The 12,041-nt window shown below is 36.1% G+C and overlaps 1 protein-coding gene across 5 annotated transcripts in view; it reads left to right on the forward strand.

Annotated features, from left to right (window-relative positions):
• The window catches only part of jakmip1 (janus kinase and microtubule interacting protein 1), a 278,170-nt gene that overhangs the window by 183,189 nt on the left and 82,940 nt on the right, over window positions 1-12,041 (forward strand). For all 5 annotated transcript variants that reach the window (XM_039751459.1, XM_039751460.1, XM_039751462.1 and 2 more), the window contains 3 exons: window positions 4,658-4,867; window positions 6,596-6,715; window positions 11,524-11,670. In XM_039751459.1, the coding sequence (XP_039607393.1) occupies window positions 4,658-4,867; window positions 6,596-6,715; window positions 11,524-11,670 (477 nt within the window). The remainder of the gene's footprint in view (window positions 1-4,657; window positions 4,868-6,595; window positions 6,716-11,523; window positions 11,671-12,041) is intronic.

A 12,041-nucleotide genomic window follows, 5' to 3' on the forward strand; every position in this document is an offset into this window, starting at 1 on the left:
GTGGCTGGGGGTGGTACCCAGCCGGTATGCCAAGGAGGACTGGAGAAGGACTTACGCCTCCTCCAGACCACGAGGGGGTGACCACCCTGGTGGCTTTGGGGACCCTATAGGGGCCCGTGGTCACCGCCAGGGAGCGCCTGGATGCCTGAGGTGCCCTTGACCTTGGCACTTCCGCCACACCCGGAAGTGCTGGGGGGAAAAAGACCAGGGACACCTGGAGTGCTTTCAGGTGCACAGCCGACACTTCCGCCACATTTTGGAGGGCTGGCGGATGTTTATCAGGAGGCACCTGGAGCTTGTCTGTGTGAACATAAAAGGGGCCGCCTCCTTCCATTTGATGGCTGGAGTCGGAAGAGGAGTACAGAGCTTGGAGGAGAGGAGCGGAGGCGGACCTGAACAGAGAAAGGCATAGTGAGAGGCCTGGGGCCTCCTGCATAATGCCGTGTGCAGAATTTGCACTATAACATGACGTAAGCACAAAAGCCGAAATGTGCTTACATACAGAAAAATCAAGATGCGGGAATCTGTGCATTCGCCAACTTCCACGTTTTTCCGCTACATAAATCCTGGTCAGCGTGAAAAGTAACGCTCATACACGTGCGTGCTGTCCCGCCCCAACTTCTCCAAGAATTACGCCGCTTTAAATATGCAAATCAATATAAATAGCCCTTAAGCTCAGCGTTCTGTGAAAAGACAATGGGAAAAGCATGGGGAAAAATATAAGAATTTCAGCCAATACCCAGTGGAGGCAAAGGAAAAACATACTATTTGTTGATTTAAACAGTGGTATAATCAACAAAAGGAAGTTGATCGAGTGACATAGCGTGTCGGAGAAACTCGAAAGCTCAAGTTCACAAAGTCACACAATGCCAAAATAAAAAAGAAGTCACATATCAAAGTCGTCATGAAAAGGTGAGTCGTAGCCCACCGTCTGAGTGTCATATGAAAGCTTATTAGGGCACAGACAAAAAAAAAATAGGCACACAGTGGGGAAAAAAGAATGAAATGTCAACTTTAATTTCGAAATTTCCACTTTAATCACGTAGTTTATTTGTCATTAAAGTAGAACATCATAAACTTCATCTTAAAATTTACTAGTTTCTCAAATCCCATCATAACTAAAATAGCATGTTAAATGCTTTGTTTTGTATTTAATCTTCAATGTGTGCTCTATGTGTGTGAATCACTACGTGCTTCCGTTCTTTCTCTTTCTCCGACAGGAAACAGAATCCATTACATTTTTTATATTGCTGCTCTCTGAATAATTAAAATACTGAGATGTATACGTGATATAATTTTCATGATGATTGGAATGAAAGCATGTTATTAAATATGGGAACACGATGGCGCAGTGATTGTTCATGTCTCACACAAGATGCTTCTATAAAATCATTTATTGTAGCAGTACTGTCTCTTTCAAACGTACTAACCTCCAATTCCTGTCGTTACTTTTCTTTCCCCAAATACCCAATCGCCACCCAATCAGCTCTGTAATAGACATTAAGCCATCTGTAGTAAGCTTACAACAACGATTCTTCAAAACCTTTAAAGAACATTGAAATATCTTCATAGTACGTGTTTAATTATTCTATCCTTCCAGTGTTGTGCCAGCCTCAGTAAATATACAGCGCAAGGCAGATATGTAAATACACGCTTTATAAAGTGGCTCAGGTTGTGCAATACTATAACTGTAGTGCAAGTTTACAGTGGGGTAATTGTACTTATAAGTACAAACAGTTCTACAAGGAGCAATTGATTAAGTGCGTTTATAGTTCTTGGGATGAAACTGTTTCTGAACCGCAAGGTCCGTATAGGAAAGGCTTTGAAATGTTTTGCTGTGGCTGAGGCAGTGTGTGATTGATGCTGTATACCGATGATTCTCTTTCCGATCAGCTGCTGCTGTGATTCCCCACTCAGATACAGTGATATAAATACTCTGAGTGGTGCAGAGAGAGTAATATGTTAAAAGATGATCCGCTGTGGCAACCCCTAACGGGAGCAGCTGAAAGAAGAAGAAGAAGAAGAAAAAGGTGCAGTGAGAGTAACAATGCTAAAGCAATTATAGTATTTGGAATACTATGGCTATTCCCGGGACCATTATATTGTTATAGGTTAATTACAATCAGATGCATTACACTAGTAAACAATATGAGGTTAATTTCATTGTATTTATAAAGCCACATCAGGAAAAGAAAGAATAACCACACAAGAACAGTAGCACTGTTTTGACGGTGGGTGCCGAGCGGAGAACTTGCGTACGACAGGGTATGAGGTACCATGGAAATGTGCGTGGCTTGACGCTAAGTGTAGGTTTTATACATCGCGATTTGAATGTGGAAACGTTCTTACGCAACATTTCTGTGCGTACGCACCGTTTATACATGAGGCCCCTGGACTTTGGGGGTGAAAGTGGGTTGTGTGCTGTGCACACTTGTAAATAATAGTTGTAAATAAATGTATGTGGTGCTTAAATGATGTCTACCGCCACTTCAAGCGCTGCTTTGCATATACATACTTAAATGATGCATTTTAGGAAAAAAATTGAGCAGTACATATTGAGCAACAATCATGTGGCAGTTTTTGCTTTGTGCCCTCCCCCACTGTAATCTGTTGTCTATGGGGGAGAAGTAAAAGCTTAAGATTTATGAAAAATTTCAATCTCCATTTTTCGACTGATCTCTTAGGATCCCCGATACCGGAAACACTGATATCTTGATGATGGATGTGTGTTTGTCTGTCTGTCTGTGAGTGTGTGTTTGTTTGTGTCTGTGTGTCACAGCTTCTTTAGGACTGTCTAGAGCTAAAATGACACGATGGCAAAATAGCAAACTCAAAACTTAAGCCTGATATGTGATGGCGATGTGCTAATTAGTTTTTACGACCAAATCGTGCATTCTAGAGGAACCTCAAATACTGTAATTCTGCCATGATTTATGAATTTTTCTCATCTGTTGCTATCGTAATGACCTATTTTATTTGTTTATCAAAAGACAACAATTTGAATTAAACTGTATGCAACAAATGTTTTTAAAAATAACTAACAGTCAGGATAAGAGAAGTCATTCCCTCCTGCAGTTATTCTTTTGAAATCACATGGTGTTCACTTTATTCCAAATGTCAGATAAAATCAGAATGGATCTGAAACAAATAACTCTTTATACAGCCACGATCAATTTGAATTTGAATAGAACTATGGAAGCATGCTTGACCGTAGCAGTTCATTATATTGATAAGGAGTGCATGTTGAAAAACAGATGCTGCTTCTTTAAATGGGTGTGCCTTTTATTGCATTACCTTACTCCAGAATGGGGGACATCCGTGCTCAAGGACGGAGTCTGGTAGCAGCATGTAGCAGTTTGTTACTATCCAAATATTTCTCAAGATTACTATATAGTAAAAATTATTACATTTATTCCTTTTTATACCATTAAACCAAAACTATCAGGTTGCGCTTACATTAACTTCTTAATCTTACATTATTGTCCTTTAAGATTTTATCATGTACTTTAATTTTTACATACACAGTCATGGCTGTCTTTCGAGCTGATGATAACGTTGTCCATCTCCATCATTCCTCCCTTGTGTGTACGCTGGTGGAACACCAGGCCAATTCTGGAATGGCAGTACCAGGGACACGATGGGCAAGAGAATTTCTCCCCAGACAATGTATGCTGATTTAGGTGGTGATGTCTTCTGCTCTTGTTGATGGATCCATTTTTCTTCAAATTGATGAACTTCAATTATTGTCTGTCTCTAAAGCACATGGTCCCTAGCAAGTGTCTCAATCTGTATACGTGTAATGGAGCACACCTTGAGAGAATCCTTCAGAAAAAGATCCTCACACTCACCCAGGTCTCTGAACTAAATGAGTACAGCACAGAGGATGGACCGAACAATTTTATGGTGTGTCTAGCATTCTACTCCTGTTATTGCTTGAGCTCTGAGGCTACGAGAGCTGTTGTCTGAGGTGGTTGGTCGGTCGGTAGTGGTCGAATTCATGAGTGTGCAGACATTCCAAGAGGCCTGAATGAAAGATTTTGAAGTTTATGATCACATGTAGAGGGATAACTCACCATGTGCAGCTTCCTGGCTGAGTACAGATGCAACAGACTTTGTTTAGGATGGGTGAATTTATACTTATACCCAAAATTGATATTATTTCTACTAATTTTCTATTTCAGTTAAAAAGAATATTTTTTTGCAAAATTGTGTTTTGGGATATTTTCTGGGTCAGGCTGGTTAAAACTTCTAGTTTAATGATATGAGTAATTAAGTATTGCTTTAACAGAGAAAAACAAGGTAGGTAAAAACAAAAATAGTAAAGCATTATATGACTTTTCTTTCTTTGTTTCTGCTTCTTTCTTTAAGTGTGAGGTATTTTCTCTTTATAATTTTTCAGAAAGGTTGTCTCTTTGAGAGTTTGTTAAACTGAAATGCATTTATTGTTTTGTTACTTTTAAACTCAATTATCATACATGCTCTTTTTCGTCTCTTGATCCTTGTGACAGATAATCTCTATGCCACATACTTGTGGCAGAAGTCCACCCACAGAATTGATTTATGTTTCTGCATTGTTCTACACAAGACTGCACTTATGGTGTCTCAAGTGTTTTTTTTAACACAAATTACACTATGTTTGTCTTTGTTTTTATTACAGATGGATGAAATCAAAGGCAAAGACAGAGTGATCCTTGCCCTAGAAAAAGAACTTGGTGTTCAGTCTGGTTATGCCCAAAAGCTTCTGCTGCAAAAAGAGGCTCTTGATGAACAGTTGGTACAGGTAAAAGAAGCGGAAAGGCATCATGGGAGTCCAAAAAGAGAACACCCGCCAATACTTGGTGAGACAGTGGACTTCATCCTAAACCAGGTGGGAACTCTGCTTTATCTTAAATTTGTGCAACAGGGGTTAAAACAATTAAAACTCTCTTAATCCAGTTCAGAGCTGTAGGGAGTCAGAATCTATTCTGGCAATACAGGGCGCTGGACAAAAGTGACACAAGTTTGTAGTGGGGCCTGTTCACACTCCAACCCACACTGAGAAATTTAGAATCCTCAATTAAACTTACACTCAAGTCTTTTGGCATATTAAAGTAAAACATGAGTACTGAGGAAAAAAAAACCCTTTCAGGCTCTTATTTGGATGATTTGAACTAAGGATGCTCGATCTGTGAGACACCAACAGTAGTCTCTGTGTTACCTTGCTGTTTGTAATAGATACATTCAAGTACATAAGTCATTTGTATGATTTAAATTTATGAAATACCTACTGTTTCTTACTTGCACTAATATTCGTGAAGTTTAAATGTTTGATGTGTTATAGTTTACATCACAAACTATTTTGTAACATTTATAGGACTTAAACTAACTCCTGTTACTATAGTATTTATGTGGAATTAAAAAATCCTGTCTTGGTCAATCTGTGCTTTCCCAGAGAATTGTTTCAAGGCTTCAAATTAAACTATTATTTCTATGTATAAGCACAACATGGTTGTGTGCTTTATTGTGTCCTTTTATTAACTGACACTCTTTTATTCCTTATAATTAACATTGTCGCTGTAGAATTTCACTTCCAGCAACTCTGTAACAAAAATTATGGGTTGTAAAAATAAATGGGTGAAATCGCTGTATTATTTAATGTTATGTACTGTTGTTTATGTGAATAATGTTACGCTTTTAAATTCAAGAAACCTGGTGCCTAAACTTAATTGCAGAAAAAATAAGAATTTTTCAAATAAATATTGCAACTGTTGTTGGAGTTTTACAATTTAAATGTCTGGTATTAAAATACTTTTAGATAAATAGATCATGTGATCAGTTTGATCTAAGCCTCTTTGAAGATGTTGTCCTTTGTTTGCTGATCCATATTTTGGTATTTGGTGCACTGTATTTAATGATATTTACCAAACTGAGGTAATTCGCAGATTGTGAATTCAGAAGCATACCTTTTATTAGTCAGTGGTGCCAATCTGCAAGTATCATTAAACCTTCTTTTATAAAAACTAATGTATACCCTTTGGTACTGCCAGAAACCCCTTAAATAAAAGCTGAAATATGTCATTCTTGGACATTATTGTTATAATTTGTTTTAGTATTGTTACAATTAAAATAAGGAATAAATCTGTTATAGGAGCAATGCAGTATTCACTCTAAAGAAATAACAGTGGCATGTGTGTGATTGTAAGCTTGGTACATGCAGAATGCCATCTTGTTGTGTGCAATGAATAGTTGCATCAATATAAATAATAATACTCATTTCTACTGAATTTTTAGTCTATTGAGCTCTATACTAGTTTAACATGGGGTTCGCACAAAATATAAACAAAAATTCCTAAACTTATTATTTTTCCAGTTTTTAGTAGGAAAATGTTTTGGCTTTGTCATGGTCTTTCTATATACTGTATATACTTTCTTTGTAATGTGTTTTGGTACATTTTATTTTTGTCAGAATATGTCAGTCTTTTAGAATTGGAATTGTTGTGAAGTAATTAGTTCAACTTTGTGGATTGAATTTTCGATAACATAAATGCTCACTTAGCTGCATAACTGCTCGACAGTTACTGTCAATTGATTAATATTTTAATTCCTTACGATAAAGGAACTACAGATGGATGAACGTGATATGAGGCGATTTCAACTGAAAATTGCGGAGCTTAATGCTGTAATTAGAAAACTAGAGGACAGGAATACACTGTTAGCTGATGAAAGAAATGAACTGGTGAGTAAGAAGTATTTGCTTCTAATTAATTAATGTCTGTTTTTTTTATTTTTGTATGTAGTACCATACATAAATAAAATCAATTTTTTGTTTCAGTTGAGAATTTGTTGTCTTCTCTCTTAGAGATCTGTTGTCTTTTTCAGTAGTCACTGTGAATATAAAAGCAGAATGACAACACCTTTACGAATGCAATTTGATTGTGTTTCAGTGTAACTGAAAAAGTTTGTATTCAATACAGTCATTTTTATACACTTCAGCAGAGCAGCTACACTGGATTAAGGGGAAACATCCAAGTTTACAAAACCAACTACAGTGTATGTAAATTAAAATGAATGGGATATCTTATATCAATCGTACTTATTACTAAATCGCAAATGTGATTTACAGGAAACTGAAAAATGGAGGTTCATAAAAGAAATGTACCATCTGTAAATGTGTCGTTGCCTAAAATTGCAATGTGGAATATTCAGAATATGTGAGTAGTGAGTAGGCACTTAGGACAAGCAGACTTTAGATGGGTATAAGTTGATGGCAAGGCATCACATAGAGTATGTTGAGCTCTTTTATAAGCTAGTTTGACTATTTCGGATTATAAGTCCTACACGAATCTCTGGTACAAATCAAAAGCTTAAAAAGCATATCATATCTAGTCTATCTTTTAAGAACTGCCAAATTTACGTTATGAATCAGAGCAAGGTGGTACCTAGGTGTGTATAACAAAGTGTTTCTATTGGTTGGCTTAGAATAGACAGTTTGTAAAAATTCAGTATTTTGGCCTTAAGAAATGCAATCAGTTTATTGATACTAAAGATGTTAACTTGCTAACTTGAACCATCCCATGGTAGGAAAAACATTTATTAAATTGAAAATAGTTCCATCCAAATCCAAGATTATTAATATAAGGGCAATATCAAAGCAGACCACTTCATTAAAGTATTACATACTGTTTGTGAATGGCAGCATCTTGCAGTATATTAGGTTCAGCTTCTAGTGTAGTCTGTTCATATGTCTCATGGATTGGTAAATGTCGTGATCTTTTATTACTGGCAATTGAACCTCTGATATGCAAGTGTCCCAATAGTTCTGTGTTTTATATTGAAGTCAATAAGTTGGTACAGAGGCTATGATAAAAAATTCCTGGAAGACTAAATGGCGGTCACTGAAGTTCTTGTGTAGTATGTACAAAACAGGGAAACATGGCTGTATGTTGTGCACGAAAAAAGCAGTATGCCTATCAATAAAATTATCTTATACTGCTCCCGCAATTGTGGACACATGTACCATGGAGCCTAAACTCGATGTCTTACTACAAGTTGCATCTGATAGTTGGCATATCCCTTCCACTGTATATTTGGTTAAATCTAGAACAATAGCACCTAACTTATTCACTATTGTAATAATAATAAAGATACAGTATCTCTTCTACCCAAGCTGATAAGGTCATTCTTCTTGCCTATTAATATTACAAAAAATATTTAGGTTAATGTACTTCAATTTCTTCAACAATCTTCCACAAAAGTGTCATGAGGGGTATGAAAATAGATTTAGAAAATAAAGCAGGGTTCCATGTATCCCCACTACCCTTTAAAGTTGAGCATTAAAAGGCAGGTGCTGAGACAAAATAAGCCCATTAGATAAAAGAATTTTCTGAAGGGCATAAAGGACATGATGAAATGTTTATTATTGGAACCTTCACTTTGTTTTGCCTTTTTACCTCTTCCTAAACTGTAAACCTGAGTGTTCTGCTTGCCAAAAACAAACAGTCATATAGTCAGTCTGAGATGTGTCAGAACATCACCACTGCTTTAATATTGTACAACTATTTACTTTAACTTATCATGGTTTGTCTTTTGCTCAAAATCTACCACATCAACATACATTACAGATGCAGTACAGATAGCAGGGCTGCCACTTTACTGATGTTTTGGTTGGATTTCCCCTTTTAAATATAGCCATGACCCTTCTGTACATGAAGACTCCAGAACAGTTAGACACTCGGGTTTGGCGTGCTCAAAACTACTTCCTTGTTCTATTCTATAATTAGAAACTTGTATGATTCAGTGGCTCCTAGATACAGTATTGTCTGCACATTTTATGTTAATGATAAAAGAGTCTATTGTATCGCAACTGCAATTGAACTTACTTGCCATTTACGTACCATTAGATTGTGTAGGTTCAGAGAATAGATCAGTTATTTGCCAGTTGTTCATTACATCTTGTGACAGATAGAGGGCGCTATCGTCCTCTTGAACCCTCAGACAATACATCAGACACCAGGTAAAAGTCCAAAAGTTTGAGTTTTTATTAATAAACTGTGCACAAAGCACCCTCCTCTCCACAATACTCATAAACAATCAAATAATCACAATAATACAATCCTCCAACTCTCCCAGACACGTTGCCACCCTTCCACCCAGCTCAGCCCAATGCTCTGGTGTTTTTCCCAGTCTCTTATAGTTTCTGACTAGGAAGCGTTTTCCATCCTTCAGTCCATGTGACTCCTTATCACTTTCGGGTCAGATAAAAAGTCCTCCTCTTCATCCCGGAAGTACGTCATCTCCCCTGTCGCTGTGACTAAGATGCACTTCCGGGTTATAGGGCACAAATGACTCTCTGGGCCTCCCTGCAGCGTCCTCTGTTGGCCCCGTGGTATCCAGCAGGGCTGTAAAGGATACCCTGTTGGTATCCGGGGCACTTCCATGCTGCAGGGAGTGCTCCATCTGGCGGCTTGGGGGTATTAGCCAGGATGACAAGCTGGCCATAGACCACAGTCTCCTTTATTTATATTATTTAAAATGTTTACATACGAAAAAGAATCTAATCAATGATATGCTCAGGTTTTGCATAAGAAAGTTCAGACTATCAGAGAAGATGCTGTAACATTGAGCATACAGACTATTTTAGATCAATAATACAGAATGCTGGCTATGGGCAGGAAGAAAGGTAAGCATTCTTTATTTCAGTACAGAATATCAAAAAAATAATTATTGATTACTCATCTAGAAAATGTGGAAATAAAATAGTGTTTTTATGTTTTGATACACAAATAGGTTGAATATGTACATTTCAGCAGTTCTGTGATAACAACCTATTTTATTTTGATCGCTCCAGTCAATATATGCCTGTTTATTGTCAGAATAATAGCCTGCTAAATTTTACAGTGTTTTAAATTTTGTTTTACCTGCTGGACACCTGTCTAATCTCACTCAGGTTGTGATATCAAGGATCTTTTGGTGAAATTATAACATTAAGATTGAAATTCAGAATAGTATGAAATTTGCTTAATTTGTTGACCATTCATAGAACTTATTTTTGTATGGAAGCATGGGATGTACTCTGTAAACTGCAATCTTGAAATATAAAAATATTGTATTTTTTGTATCGTGCAAACAATTTTCTTTTAACATATGGCAGCTGTCTACATTGTTGCAGCTCTGTGGTTTAATGCTATAATTTCCTTAAATTTTGAATTTAAGTAATATAAGTGAAGCACTTTTTTGAATCACTTGGTTAATTAAATATAACAACAAAGCACAGTTTACTCTCATGTTCTAAGTTTCATTGTTATCTATTTTTTAAATCCTTAGAAAGACATGGTCTTTGAAGAAATGCGTGTCAATTTCTTTTAAATCATTTAAAACCTGTTCAGTATTGCCCCCAGGATCATGAAATCTTTATATTCAGATATGCTAGACTTTGCAGTATAAGTCTTAATCTTGAATAGTATTTAATCCATAAAGTAAATTGTATCTGCAGACAAAACAATAGTTACATGGGTGTTCATGACTTAAAATCTGTTAAAAACAAGTAAGATTTTCTGTCGGGATCTCTGATTACTCCTTATACTGTCTTTACATTAACAAAAAATGTGTTTTAATGGATTCCGCAGATCTTGTTACGGTGCTTATGCTCAATCTGGTAAAATATTTTGCTTTTTATCAATCCTTCCTGTGAAAGCCTGAAATTAGAAACAATCGGGAAGGCACAATTAATAATTTAAGGGCTTTACCCACTAAATTCCTGTGTAAAACCTGCTCCTTTTTAATAAAGGAATATCTCTGTATGGCTGGCTTAATTTGCTGTGCATATGTGTTTGAAAAAGCTTTAAGCCCTCATAAAACCATACAAACCCCAAGTGAATCTGAATACACAAAAATATACAGTAAAAGTGTGTCCAGCAAGTGCAATTATTTCAGCTTTTATGTTTTGCAGTTAAGAAAAGCACATTTTTGGAGTGCATTTTTTATTATATTTATTTAAAAGATTTAAATGGACAGAGTTGAATATGCAGAAGTGGTTCACACAACAAAATTATTGTTTCTTTGTAATAGTAGACATTTGAAAGACTATTTAAAGGATGGAAAAAATGTATTTTTATTTTTTCTGTAACTTCCAATTTCTGCAGTAAAAACAGTACATACATTGCATGTGATACATGTACCATGCTTTTGGTTATCTTAAAATATCTGTTTAAGTATAACTTCATTAAAAAAAAAAGAAATGGATCAGCTTTGTACAGTACATGAAAAACCTTGTGATTATGGTCATCTTATTTGATTATGCAATGTTTCTGTTTTTATTTATTTATACAGTCACATATTGTTAGTAGTCAGACAATCTAGATTTTGTGGTGGTATAACACAAAAATGTGACCAACAATGAAATTTACAGTTAGCTTACTACCATGTATTGTCAGTTAAACTTCAGATCAGCAACTACCAGAATATCTTTTGTTTCCATGACTGTCACTAAGTAATGAAGAAAGCAATGTCAAACATTTTAGCCCTTTTTTTATCATTACTTTTCAGCTGAAACGGGTGCGAGAATCTGAGACTCAGATGAAACCTCTTTTTGAGAAAAATAAAAGATTGTCAAAAAAGAATGATGACTTGTTGCAGTCTTTGCAGCGAATGGAGGAGAAGTTAAAAAATTTGAGTCGGGAACATGCAGAAATGGTAAGTCAAGAGTTTAAAAACAGTTTTTAAGTTTTAGGTTAATGACTTTAAGGATTTATTTTTGGTCATATTTGGGTATGTTCCTTAGTGGTAGAAAAGCATATACAAAACACATATGATTAAATTTAATCTTACATGATTGATGAGACTGTCAGCAATGGTTTCCATGTCATATAGTAAGACTGAAGGATTAGGAAGGGTATGTACAGTTGATGGGTTCTGTATAACTGACTAATGCACTGTTACATTACTGTTAGTTTCCAGGGTCTAAGAAGGAGTTGTTGACAGATGCATTGGTTAGAGTTTGATCCAAACTGTATGTGTGAGGTTGCTGCAGTTATTGAAAGAAGTGGCAAGAATAGTGTTGTGAG

The sequence above is a fragment of the Polypterus senegalus genome, chromosome 4 (genome assembly GCF_016835505.1).
Source record: "Polypterus senegalus isolate Bchr_013 chromosome 4, ASM1683550v1, whole genome shotgun sequence".
In the NCBI taxonomy this organism is placed as follows: domain Eukaryota; kingdom Metazoa; phylum Chordata; class Cladistia; order Polypteriformes; family Polypteridae; genus Polypterus; species Polypterus senegalus.